The sequence below is a fragment of the Antechinus flavipes genome, chromosome 4 (genome assembly GCF_016432865.1).
Source record: "Antechinus flavipes isolate AdamAnt ecotype Samford, QLD, Australia chromosome 4, AdamAnt_v2, whole genome shotgun sequence".
In the NCBI taxonomy this organism is placed as follows: Eukaryota; Metazoa; Chordata; class Mammalia; order Dasyuromorphia; family Dasyuridae; genus Antechinus; species Antechinus flavipes.
In genome coordinates this window covers 450451697-450465197 of record NC_067401.1, presented here as the reverse complement: position 1 = coordinate 450465197, position 13501 = coordinate 450451697, and the positions used below count along the sequence as shown (strand labels likewise).

The window sequence follows — 13501 nt, the reverse complement described above, 5'->3', positions numbered from 1 at the left end:
CTCTGTCTCTCTCTGTCCCTGTCTCTCTGTCTTTCTCTCTGTCCCTGTCTCTCTGTCTCTCTCTGTCCCTGTTTCTCTGTCTCTCTCTGTCCCTGTTTCTCTGTCTCTCTCTGTCCCTGTCTCTCTGTCTCTCTCTGTCGCTGTCTCTCTGTCTCTCTCTGTCCCTGTCTCTCTGTCTCTGTTTCTCTGTCTCTCTGTCTCTCTCTCTGTCGCTGTCTCTCTCACTCCCTCTCTTCCTTCTCCCTCTCCCTCAGTCTCCGTCTCCGTCTCCCTCTCTCCTCCTCTCATTTCCTCTCCTTACACTCCCTCCCGCCTCCCAGGTAGAACAGACCGAGCTGTAATTACGGAAGACAAGAGTTGCCGTTTCCGACACGAGAGCTGGGAGGAGGCGCGGGGCGAAGCCGAGGCGGGGGACGGAGCCGGGCCGGGGGACGGAGCCGGGGCGGGGGACGGAGCGGGCGGGGGACGGAGCCGGGGCGGGGGACGGAGCGGGCGGGGGACGGAGCCGGGGCGGACGCCCGCTGCGGAGGAGATCCTGCAGGGGGAGGCCATTCTCGGATATTTCGGCCCTTCACCCCCCCGCACTCCCCCATACACACAGAGCTCCGTGTCTAAGCCCCCCTCCTTGCACCCCCAGCCGGGGAGAGCTCAGTACGGGCTGAGGAAGGAAGTCGTTTTCCCCTCTTGGGGTCACTGCAGGAGTCGCCTCGAGAGCTGGAAATACCCCCCTCCCCCTCCCCCTCCGGATCGGAGCCAGTATCTGGAAGAAGCTTCGAGTCCAGAGCGTCGAAGTAGCTCCCCGCCCCCACCCGGCGCCCCTGGGGTGGGGGGAGGCTGGCTTCGCGGGCCCACTCGGGCCGGCCCCGGCCCCCTTCCGCGCCTCCCCAATCCATCCATTTCCAGCCCTTTCCAAGGGCTCTCTGACGTCATGGCCAGTTCTCGGGACCGGAGGAGAACTCCCTCCCGATCCTGCGGACAGTGACAGGGCCGCTGGGGAAGCCGCAGAAGCTTCGCCAAGCCAGGGCCGGGAGGGCGCCGGGGCGGACCGGGAAGCCCGGCCGCGGGTCCCCCGGGGTCCCTGTCCGGACCTCTCCCGGGGAACCCGCAGATCCCTCGAGGCAGAGCCATTCCGTGCCGGTGCCCGAGGGCCGGCCGCTCGGACCCCGAGCATTGCGGAGTAGGGGGCGGGTCCCGGGCGGGACCCGGGAGCAGCGGGGCCGGGGGCTCGGGCAGGACGCAGTGGGCGGGGCGCACTTTGACTCCGTTTCCCCTTCTGGCACGTGGCCGGGTCGCGGAGCGGGACCTCCCCTGGAGCTGCAATGGCCAGGAAAGGGCCCCGCTTTGGCGAGTGCTCCCCATAGGAGGGGTGCCCGAAGTCTTCCCTTCCCGGCCTCCTCTTCCTCGCGCTCCTCCGCCCCCGCAGCCCGCTGGCAGCCAGTTCGGGGCTGTCTGCACAGCGTGATCGGCTTCCCGCGGCAGCCGGGAGCGCGGGGAGGCGGCGGTAGCAGCAGAGGGACCCAGGGGCGAGCGGCGGCGAGCTGGGCGCCCCGGCTCTCCCCGACATCCCGGCTCCGGCTCCGCCATCCGCCTCGGCCCGGCTTCTCCCCAACCGGGGCACCTGCCGGGGCTTCGGGGAGCCGCCGCAGCGCGGACAGAGCTCCCCCGCCCCCGGCAGAAGCTCTAGCCTGGGGGCCCCGGAGGGAGGGAGCGCAGAGCGCGGGGGCCTCCGGGTCAGTTAGGGGAGAGCTCCGACCCCGGAGCGAGGGGAGGGGAGGCGAGCGAGGGAGCAGAGGAGAAAGAGGAGGTGGGAGGAGAGAAGAGGGGAGGGGGCCGAGGAGGGAGGAGCGCGGGGAGGGAGAGCCCGGCCCCAGGAGGCGCCAGAAAGCCAGTGTGGGTTTCGCGAGATAGCGTGCCCCAGTGGGAGAGAGAAGGAGAAAAGGAGAGAGACAGAGACCGACAGACTGACAGAGACAGACAGACGGAAAGAGACAGGGAGAAAGACAGCGAGATAGAGACAGCTAGAGACAGTGACAGACACAGACACAGAGACAGAGACAGAGAGGGCGCTTCTCCCCGAGCCGGCTGCCCTCCCAGCCTCGCTGCCATCCCATCCTCTTCCTCCCCGGAGGCAGAGGCGCCAGGTCCGCGGCGGGCAGCCCCGGAGCTCCGGCCGCTGCTCCGAACCGGCGGCATGAACACCAACGAAGCCAAGGATTACCTGACCCGGAGGGAGATCCCCCAGCTCTTTGAGGTAAGGACCTGGGTGCCGGCTGAGTGTGTGTGTGTGAGTGTGTGTGTGTGAGTGTGTGTGGGTCTGTGTGTGTGTGTGAATGTGTCTGTGTGTGTGTGTGAGTGTGTGTGTGTATGTGTCTGTGTGTGTGTGAGTGTGTGTGTGTGTATGTGTCTGTGTGTGTGTGAGAGTGTGTGTGAGTCTACCTCCGGGCGCGCCCGAGCTGGGCTGGGCAGTCTCCTAGGAAGAGATCAGGTCCACGGTCGAGGTGGGGGCTCGTCCCGGGTCCCACGGCAGTGCTGGGGATGGCTCCCCTCTCCACCCCCTGCGCCCGTCTCTGGCTTCGGACTCCTTGCCCCGGGGGTGTGCTGGGAACCTGCCTTCCTCCCATGGGAGCCCCATCCCCACCCTCTCGTGAGTCTGGTCACTCCACTGCAGGCAGCAGCCTGGCCTCTGTCTCCGAGAGGAGATAGAGAGGAAGGTGGGCCACGGCTGGGACACAGGTACAGGCTCATACACACACATGCTGGCACACGATCACATACACTCACACACACATATTCACACACAAACACAGGCTCACACACAAACACACTCACACACAGACACATACATGCACACACACCTATACACACTCTCACACACACACACTCACTCACACTCACACACATATTCACACACAAACACATGCTCACACACTCACCCACTCTCACATACACTCACACAGAGACACATACATGCACACACACATATACACACTCTCACACACACACACTCACTCACACTCACACACATATTCACACACAAACACAGGCTCACACACTCACACAGTCTCACACACTCTCACATACACTCACACACAGACACATGCACACACACATATACACACTCACACACACACTCACTCACACTCACACACATATTCACACACAAACACAGGCTCACACTCACACAGTCTCACACACTCTCACATACACTCACACAGAGACACATACATGCACACACACATATACACACTCACACACACACACACTCACTCACACTCACACACATATTCACACACAAACACAGGCTCACACACTCACACAGTCTCACACACTCTCACATACACTCACACAGAGACACATAACATGCACACACACATATACACACTCACACACACACTCACTCACACTCACACACATATTCACACACAAACACAGGCTCACACACTCACACAGTCTCACACACTCTCACATACACTCACACACAGACACATACATGCACACACACATATACACACTCTCACATACACACACCCCCCCACACAATGACTTTGGGCATATAAACTGGAGGGACAGAGCTACCTTCTAGGCTGCCCAGGGACAAGTAGTAATGGGGGGGGAAAAGGGGGGACAGAAGGAAGCAGAGGCCGAGATTTGCTGGGGGAAGGCAAGGCGGGTGGAGCTGGAGAAGGGAGAGGCCGTGCTCCCCCTTACTCTTCTGGCCCCTGGGGGCCTCCGAGTGCCAGCCTGCCCGCTCCATCCCGCTCTCCCCTGCGCTTCTGGTGAATGAATGAAGTCGGAGCACATTTCCTCCTTCCCAAAGGCGGTGGGAGGGAGGGCGGAGCTCGGGCCTCCTGCAACCCTCTGCTCCCTCACTCTTCCCAGGGACAAGGAGGCTGGGATTATTTGCCATCCTGTTGCTCTGGTGCGGTTCACATAATAGCATTTCTGTAGCAGAGGAGAAAGAGAAGAGAGGAAGAAGGGGGGGGGGGGGGCAGAAGGGCCCGGAGGGAGAGGGGCTTTAGCTGGCCCCCACGCAGTCAAGGGCCTTTATTAGACACTTCCCTGGGGTCTGGGGACACAAAAAAATCCCAGAGGAGGTGGGAGGGGCCTCCCTTGTGGTGGAGGAGAGGGACAGCTCGGAAATACCTAGATCCCCACAAGATCCCCATGAGATCTCTGCGGAATAGCTGGGGACTCTGAAGGGATCTGGGGGCTTCTCCCCTCACCGTCCCCTTCTCCTCTATATTGGACTTCTGAAGTCCCACTGGCTGCTCGTCCCTAAAGTCTGCGGGTGCTCGGCGAAAAGGGAAGGCAGCCTGTTGCAGAGGGCTGCTGATTGCTCAGCTGGAGCGGGTTAGTCACCCGGGAGGGATGCTGGGTGAATCCGGAGCAGGGATGCTGGGTGAATCCGGAGCAGGGGATGCTGGGTGAATCCGGAGCGAACATTAATTAATTAATGTAGACGCTGACCCACATGAATGGCTTCAAATTCAAATCCACTTCTGGGTCCCTGGGAAATACACCTGTTAAACTCCCCTCGAGGACTGAGCTATTTACTCTTGGGGCCTGGAAGGAGCCGGGATCCCCCCAAGCATCAGCTAAACCTCCCTGAGCAAATCTGGCCTTCAAGACTAGACCCTGGGGGCTGGGGCAGGAGTTAAGAGCCCTGGACAGGGATCTTGGCCAGGGTCTGAAGCTTATTCCACCCGACTTCCCACCCATCAGTGATCGCTACTAGTGCCGGGTATTACTGGCTGCAGGTACCGGGCTTGGCCCGGACACCTTTCTGCCCCCCAAACCCCAGGGATCAGCTCTCCTCTTTCATTCTCCTAGAGCCACAAATCGACTGCAGTCACTGGGGAGGGAGGGGGGAGCAACCGCCCTGGGCGTGTTCCCTCTACCTTCCCAGGGGGCCTCCTGTCCAGTCCCTTCTCACTGCAGATGGTCGCCACTCAGAACCGGGCGCCTCTTGCTGGGATTACAGCAATGACCTTCTCCTTGGTCTCCACCTGCTCCCTTCCAGTCCATCTCCTACACGACTGTGTGGGAGTCTGATTGTGTCCCCCTGGATCTTCAGTGGCTCCCCACGACCCAGCCTGGGAGATGGCGTCATGCAGAGGGTCTGATTCAGATCCTTGCTCTGCTCCTGCCTGCGTGTGACCTTGGCTGAGTCACTGCATTTCTTCAAGTAGCCTGCAAGCAGCTGGACTAGGGCCTCTTGGGATCCCTTGGTCCTAATGCCATGCTTCCAGAGCTCAGACCCCTTTTTGTGCTCCTCAAAAGCCAAGGCCCCTCGGGAGCAGGGAGCTCACGGGCCCCTCAGGCAGGGAGCTCACGGGCCCCTCAGGAGCGGGGAAGAAAAGGAGGAAGAGGAGGATGGAGGAGACAGAGGAGGAGGAGGAAGAGGAGGAGGAGGAGGAGGAGGAAGAAGAAGAAGAAGAAAAAGAGAAAAAGGAGGAGAAGGAAGAGGAGGATAGAGGCAGAAGAGGAGGAGGAGGAGGAGGAGGGGGAGGGAGAAAAAGCCTTGGATTTGGTGATTAAGAGGCTTAGTGACTTTTCAGTTGAGTCACCTTAGCTCTGTGGGAGGAACTCCGAACCTTTTAGGGTCCTAGCTAATTATGCAGCCAAGTGTCCAGCCAGCTAATGGAGCTTGGCAGGTTTGCCCAATTTCACCTTCTCCAGGCAGCCTCCAGGGCTGCATTGGGGAGTCTCGCTTTGAAATCTGTACCTTTAGAGCATCCCAGCCTAAATCTGGGGCTGTGGGATCTGGTAAAGCTTTCCTAGGGAAACATCTCCCTTGGGCTAAGACTCCCGGGGGCCGGATTTGGGCTGAGATCCCTGACCCTCAGCTCTGCCCCTTTCCCCACTGCCAGGAGGCGAAATGCCATCTTCTCGAGGCGTTCTCCCATGATGCTGAGGTGCTGCCCACCTTGGGAAGCCATTAGCAAGGTGTCTGATCTGCTTCTGTCCCTCAGCCTGTGGATTCCGTGCGAGAACAGCACACACACGTACACGTATATGTGTGAGTGTGCACAATGCACACATGTGTGCTCGTGCATGTGTGTTGTGAGCGTGTGCATCTCCTGGCGTCCTGGCCAAAGCAGCTAAGGAGGCTCCTCCACTCCAGGGGGCCGACACGGAGGCTGAAAGCGGGTCTCTCCGGTCATCTGGAGGCCTGAGTCTAACTTACCCTGAAGGCCTCCCTGCCTCCCACCACAGTGTTAGAATGGCTCTCTCCCAGTCCCAACAGCAATTAATTAGTCTCCCAGGAGCCTTTGCCAGGTGAAGAAGCAGGACTCAAACAAGACCACGGACTTCCTTCCTCCAGGGCCCCCCCTCCATGGCCCCTTCATGAGTGTCCTTTCCTAAGGAAGCTGGGAAACAGTCATTCATCCCCCCATTTTTGCTGAAGGCCTATTCACTATGAGAGCTGGATTGCTCTGCTAGTCATTGCTTGTCCTTGACCCCCTGGCCAGCTACCTATCCAAGCTTTCTTCCTCCTTTCCCCAACTCTACAGCTCAGAAAGAGGGAAAGAAGGGAGGGAGGGAGGAAGGAAGGAAGGAAGGAAGGGAGAGAGGGAGGGAGGGAGGGAGGAAGGAAGGAAAGAAGGAAGGAAGGGAGAGAGGAGAGAGGGAGGAAAGGAGGGAGGAAGGGAGGGAGGGAGGAAGGAAGGGAAGGAGGGAGAAAGGAAGGGAGGGAAGTAAGGAGAGAGGGAAGGAAGGAAAGAGGGAGGGAGGGAGGGAGGGAGGAAGGAAAGAAGGAAGGAAGGAAGGGAGAGAGGGAGGGAGGGAGGAAGGAAGGAAGGGAGGGAGGGAGGGAGAGAGGGAGAGAAGGGAGGGAGGGAAGTAGGGAGAGAGGAAAGGAAGGAAGGAGGGAGGGAGGGAGGGAGGGAGGGATGTGGCTGTTACAGCTTTAATAAGACACCATTTTTGCCTATCTCAGGAAGCCTAAGCCATGACATTAGGGGCAGCCAGAGGCACAGGGTGACAGGAAGGTGCCCCCTCCTGTGTTGGGGATGGGGGAGGAAACTGAAATTGAAAGAGATTGAAAGGACTTGCTCCATGTCACAAGACCAGATTTCAAATCCTCTTGCCTCCCTCCCTCCATCCCCCCCAGGATCCACTGAACAGCAACGATCACAGGGATCACTCCCAATATGAGGGACTCCTTGGAGTGCACAGAGGATATGTATTTTTGAGGGCTAACATTTATATAGCGCCTGAAGCTCTGAAGGGCACTATACAAATATCTTATTTGAGTCTCTCAACAACCCTGCAGGGTGGGTACTATTACTATTCCCATTTTACAGGTGAAGAAACTGAGGCAGGCAGAGAGGAAGTGACATTTTCGGAATTCCAAGTACAGGAGAGTAACAAAAAAACTCAGATTAAATAATTGGCAACTCTGGGTGCTGAATGTTCAATCAATAAACATCCATTAAGCTCTTTCTATGTGCCAGGCATTGTGCAAAGCCCCACCCCCAAGGAGCTGCCATCCCTCTCCTGAAAGGAAGGCGGCTGCTCCTACACGAGGGTCTGTTTTGTGCTTGCTTTTCAGAGTCTGCTCAATGGCCTGATGTGTTACAAGCCCGATGACCCCGTAGAGTACCTCGAGAGCTGCCTACAAAAAGTCAAGGAACTGGGGGGGCCGGAGAAGGTGAAATGGGACACTTTCGTGGGCCAAGAGAAAAGGACGTTGCCCCCCCTCAACGGCGGACAGTCCCGGAGGTCCTTTCTGAGAAACGGTAATGTGTATGGAAACTCGGGTAGTCCCAAGTCTGCCTTCCTCTTAGAGCCGGGCTGCCTAGCGCCTCTTGGGGGGATGTGATGACCCAGCCTGGACAATTTACAACTAAGTCTTTTATTTTTAATATTTCTACAGGAAAACCAAATATCTGACTTTGTTTAAAAAGGTTTAATAGCAGGCGACTGATTAAATTGTATATTCCGAGGCTTTATTACTTTATAAAACCATAGCACATGGGTAAACTGCCCATTACTCTCAATGCTTCAAATCAGGGCTTTCTACAAATGAATTCGGCACTCTTAATCGTTATGAACGGATCTGCCCTCCAACGGCTCCGGGATGGTCTCATCTGGCAACGGCAGGAGGGGGCGATAGGGAAGGCCCACCTGTCCGAGCTTTCCCTGCTGTGGCTTTTGTCCCGGAGCTTCCCTGAGGTCCCTAAAGCGCTAGTGGCTTCCTTAGTGACATCAGGAGGGGAGCGGTGGATCGGGGGCGGGGAAGGAGTGGAGGCTCTTTCTTGGCCATCCCTCGGTTGCATTTTCTTTCCACCCTGTTTCTTGCTGCTTCTCTGGTGCAATTCCTTGTTTGAAATGTGCTGCAGCTGCTGTGTCCCCTAATAATTAGCAGTGACACAACAGTCCCCGTTTTGGGAAACTAAGCCACGATCGGTGCTCGTTAACAGAGTACTATTAATAATGTGATTATGGGTGATGAATTGTGAGTTTGGGAGCACAAGACCCTTGGACCCTTCATTTCCACAAGCATGCGGTCGGCCGAGGGTCTGGACTTTGGTAGAAATGGGTCTCCTCCTGGCTGTGGGGCCCTTTCACGCCTGTGTTTTAGCCTCATGTTCTCCCTCTCTAAAGCGAGCGCGGTTGGTCTCTTCTGGAGAGAGGATGTTTCTTTCACCTTGGATTTTTACTTGCTGATCAAAAGCCTCTGGGCTTCCTGGAGAGCCTCCAAAATCCTTTCCAACGGGCAGGGTTTTCAAACCTCACCACCGGCCTACGGGCCGGGCCGGCCTTGTAATTAAAGAGCTTGTAGCCGACTAGAAAAGGGAATGTGAAAACGGTCCCCTCGAGGAGCAGATTCCCAGAATGGAAAGGAGGACGCGGTTTTCCATCACGCTCTGGCACACCTTGAATGTTCAAGTGAATTTTCCTTGAGTTTCACAAGCTTTTATTAGGCCCCTGCTGGCTGTAAGGCTAAAGCCACGAGTCCAAGCAAATATGTGTCCACATGTGCATGCAGACGTGTATACACACATGCATCCAAGGCATTACGGACAGCTCTGGGAAAGCCCAGGCAAAAATGGACAAAGCCCCGTCCGTGAGCTTTGTTACCCCAGATCTCTGCCATTTCTTCAGCTCTCTCGATATAGACATTCATTCCTAAGGCGTGATTCGCTTGAATTCACTTCAGCTCAGTTCAGTCCCAGCTGCCAGACATTGATGGAGTCTGCGACCGCCAGGCAGTGTCCGGAGCTGACAGTCCTGCCCAGGAGCTCCGTCCGCACCTTCTCCCCCTTGGTGACTTTGAACAGGCCCTTCGGGCCGCCCTCCACGGGGATACTCTCGGTGAAATGGCCATGCAGAGGATGGGCTCAGTTGGCGAAGGTCGGGCTCTGTCCCGGGGAGCTCTGTATCCCTCTGGTGAGAAGGCCCTGGAACTCCAAAGCCCAGGACTAAATAACCCAGAGCCATTTTCCCATGTGCCGGGGGGGGGGGGGGGGGGGGGGGGGGGGGAAGGGGGGGGCACTTAATTCTTAGGTGTTTTACCACTCCCAAAGAAGGGCAAGCTGGCTTTGGGTTCAATAGAAGGCAGCCCCAGGTTTTATTGATAGAGCAGGAAAGATTCTAGTTCACTACAGAACTAATAAGCAATTACAAGCTGCTCCCAACAAAGGACAGGGAAGTTAGAGCCAAAGGTTGAATTCGGCGTGGGTATAAATTGAGTCTAATGGAAGCCCCGGAAGGCCTGGATGGTCACCTATAGCAAGTGACTTCTTAAGGGCCCTACTTAACAAACGACCCAGAGAACAAGGAAATGTCCCCATCACAGGTGGGAAGAGGGCCTGTGATTTCCAAAAGGACCCACCTGATTTCCTGGAGAGCGCTTGTAACATCCCCTTGGGAACTCTAACTCAAGGTTTCTGCTCTGCAGTCACCCACATCCACAAGCTCCCTATTCTCCTCCCGGTAGCTCAAGATGCTTGAAATAATTAAATTTCAAAGTTTTCCTATTAGCCAGAAGGCAGCTTTTAAATAGTAAATCAAGATTGCCAAGGGTCCAAAAAAGAAACCTTGACAGAGCCGAGAGTTCCGAAAGGCTCCTCTCCTCTCCTTGATTAGGAGGAAATTGGAGGAAGTGAACCAAGAAAATTATTGGAAAATTTGGGTCAAGTTCATGGCGGAATGAAATTGCCCATTCCTTCCTAGCCTCTTCTGCCTATTAATACTCAGCTCGATTAGCCCCAGAATACTTTAATTAATGATCAGCTTGTGCCTTTTCCCTGTAATTGCTGTTACCAGAATTCTGCGTGATTTGGCTAATTAGCTGTCACAATGGCTTCTATATCTGGAAAATATGTCACCAGACACATAGAGAGTAACTCACCATCTGTCTTTTAAGAAGAAAATCTAGTTTTTTCTTGTTGACTTCAGTATGAGTTTGTTATCCCAATGCCCCAACAGACTGAACCCCTTTAAGTGCATCTTCCCTCCAGTGGTGCAGATTGCAACCCTTTTGTGCACGTCCAATGAGCCTGGTCTTCAGGCGCCATCGGGGGTTCGCTGCCCATGTTCGGGAAACAGGAGCTGTCCTGGGGTTCTCTTGATCTTAAGGCTGTTGAACGTTGAAAATTAAAGTTAGATGGATAACTGCTGCCTAGCGGTCTTCCCCTTGTTAGCAGAATTCACATTTTTTCTGACGTTCATGCAAAAACGTTGCCAGAATTGTCTTCAGGAAGGAGTAACAAAGAAGCCATTTTGTGCAATAACCTGTGTCCAACCGAACGCTGGCTGTCTCCTAATGAATGAAGGAAAGAGACTTCTTTAAGCAGAGCCTAGAGGGCGATTCTGATTTGATAGGGCCCAGTAGCTCCCGCCTTCAGCCCGGTCCTGATGACTCTGGGTTACAGGATCCCGACTTGCGACCAGGACTTTGCCACTGTGGCCGGCTCCCGGCTCCTGGTGGGAAGAAGAAGCTAGACGCCATCTCTCCTTGCAAGTGCCTCTGAAATGAAATTACTTATCATCTAGTGGCAGCAGAGTCTCCTTTGGCAAGGCTGCTTCTTCCACAGATGGCATCGCTCGCTCCCTGCTCGAGCCAGTTTTCCTGGAGCCCAAGAGAAGGAGGACAAGTCCTGCTATTGCTCTCATGCTCAGGGTGGGGGTGGGGGGCTTCCCGAAGCCCCAATTCCCAAGCACAAATCCCGGCAGGTCACGCCCTCGGCCCCAGAGGATGTTCCTTGTCCCCTGAGAGGGGAGAGGGGGCTGCGTCTGTGGTCCTGAGCCAGATTAAAAAGTCACCTCAACGGTTCTCAAATAAAAAAGTGACCGACCGGGAACCGCTCACGGGCTGTCTGCTAGCGCAGGTGAGCCCCTCGCTGCTTTTGCACTTGCTTCACCCCGCACGCTAAGGCAGAAACAAGCCGAGCGGCTTCCCAAGAATAACTCCAAGCCAAAGCGCCATCTCTCCACAAAACAGGATGCTGGGAGTACACGGGGTCACTCCAATCCACCACGTCTGCCTCCAGCCCAGCCCTCCAGGACTCCCCTGCCTCCTGGTCACTGACCCCGAAGATTGAGGCAGAAACCTTAGGGACCCGCAGGCTCGAAGCCTCACTCGGGTGGGCCCCAAACCTGTCTCTTCTTACTCCACTCAGCCACCTCTCCGCTGTCTGCCCCAAAGCTCCCCTTGGGCTAGGCCCCCTGGAGGCCCTGGAGAGCGAGGTGTGAGCCTCCTCCTGAAGGGACTTCCACTCTCCATCGGGCAGAGAAGATGTCCGGAGACTATTAGCTTTCACCGGGGACTGCTGCTGGAGGCAAGTGGGGGGCCAGCCCTGGAGAAAAGCCTCTTCGGCCCTCCAAGATGGGCAGGTAGAGAGGAGTAGCCGATGAGCACTTGTGGAGGGAGCTGCCACAGAGGGAAGTCTCTTCCTGGAGAAATCCTAGGTCCTGCCCCATGAACGAGGACTAGACCCACAGAGCCTAGGAGGGAAAAGCAGCTTTGGGGCCAGAAGACGGCGGGAGACACAGCTGAGAACCAGGCCCTTGGTCGTGTTGTTCTTGTGCCCGTTTGAGGCTTCCTGCCCCGCTCCCCGCACTGGGCGGACCGGCCGGGCCCTTTTCCATGCTGTGAACTCCTCTGAAGCCTGGGAATCGCTTCCTCTCCTGGGAGAGCCTCAGTCCGGCCGGCTCAGGTTCCAGGCTGCCCTTCCTCTGTCAGGCACAGCATTCCCTTACCCACACGTACGTGCACATAAACACAAACAGGACACAACCCAGATACACTCAGCGCACCCAGAGACACACGTGGACACAGCCACGGCCCCGCCGATTTGTGGATTCTGCTCCCCCAGCCCTGCTGCCCCATCCCCCCGAAGGTGCTCTCCCCTTCTCTTCCCCGGAGCTTTCTTTGCTGTTTTCTCCTCTTCCCAGTGACCTTGTCTGAATGTGTGTCCTCCCCTCGTAGGAGAATGGGAACTCCTTGAGGTCCGGACCTCTGGAGGCCCTGCGATCCAGGAAGCAGGAATTCAGATCTATTCTCAAACAGGACAGGTCACATCACCGCTGCCTGCCTCAGTTTCCTCCATTGTTAAACAGAAATAATAGCAGTAAAATGGAGATAGTAACAGTAACCCCCCTTCCAGGGAGGTTGTGAGGATCCACTGTCTAAGTGCCTGGCACACAGTAGGCATTTCATAAATGATTGTCCTCTTCTCCTCCTCCTTCGGCTTGTCCCCAGCAGTGGCCCAGAGGGGCTGCACAGTGATTATAGGATTCCGGGGAAGCTCCCAGAGGAGAGGGCCCGCGTGTCCTTCGGCTTCCATCTTCCCTGGGCAAGGCAATGGACACGATGAGCCCCACACTGATTATCAAAAGAATAAGCGGGCTTATCACCTACGTCAGTCCCAGTAGAGAGACTTCCAGAAATCATCCATGAAATGGTGAACCCTGGGATCCGGCCGTTTTCCTGGCCAGAGCTGGGATTGCCTCAGCTGAGGGAGCCTCCTCTGCCCTCGGGGACTGGAGGCGGAAAGCCCGAAGAAGATTGGAAAAACTCGCCCCGGAACTCGGCGGTCCACCCCACCCCGAATCCCCTCGTCCCAGAATCTCCACCTCCCCGAACCCCGCCCCTCTATGTCCCAGAATCTCCGCCTCCTCGCGTCCCCGTGGCCCACCCTACCCCGAATCCCCCCACCCCTACCCCACATCCCAGAATCTCTGCATCCCCGCGTCCGGCCCACGTTGTTTCCTAGCCGCAGGCATATGAGACAACGCTCTTTGGGACACAGAACTAGAGCACAGTGAGCCCCTAATCGATTTTCATTCCTGCCGTCCCCCCATGTTAGCAGGGCCTCCTTCTGTGATCTCAGAAAAACGTGTGACTCCCTGAGGTACAGCAATTAGGCTTTTGGATTCTTTTAAGGGAAGCAATTCACCAATCAATTAATTCAAAGGACCGTGAGCTGTCATTTTGACCCCCAGGGCAAAGAGCGGGACTTCCACGTGGGCAGCTCTTACAGCCCAAAGC

General features: G+C 56.3%; 1 protein-coding gene across 2 annotated transcripts in view; it reads left to right on the top strand.

Annotated features, from left to right (window-relative positions):
- The first annotated feature begins 1859 nt into the window (after positions 1–1859).
- The window catches only part of AK5 (adenylate kinase 5), a 153941-nt gene continuing 142299 nt past the window's right edge, over positions 1860–13501 (top strand). For both annotated transcript variants that reach the window (XM_051999387.1, XM_051999386.1), the window contains exons 1-2: positions 1860–2251; positions 7556–7742. In XM_051999387.1, coding sequence (XP_051855347.1) covers positions 2192–2251; positions 7556–7742 — 247 coding nt within the window. In that variant the 5' untranslated portion in view covers positions 1860–2191. The remainder of the gene's footprint in view (positions 2252–7555; positions 7743–13501) is intronic.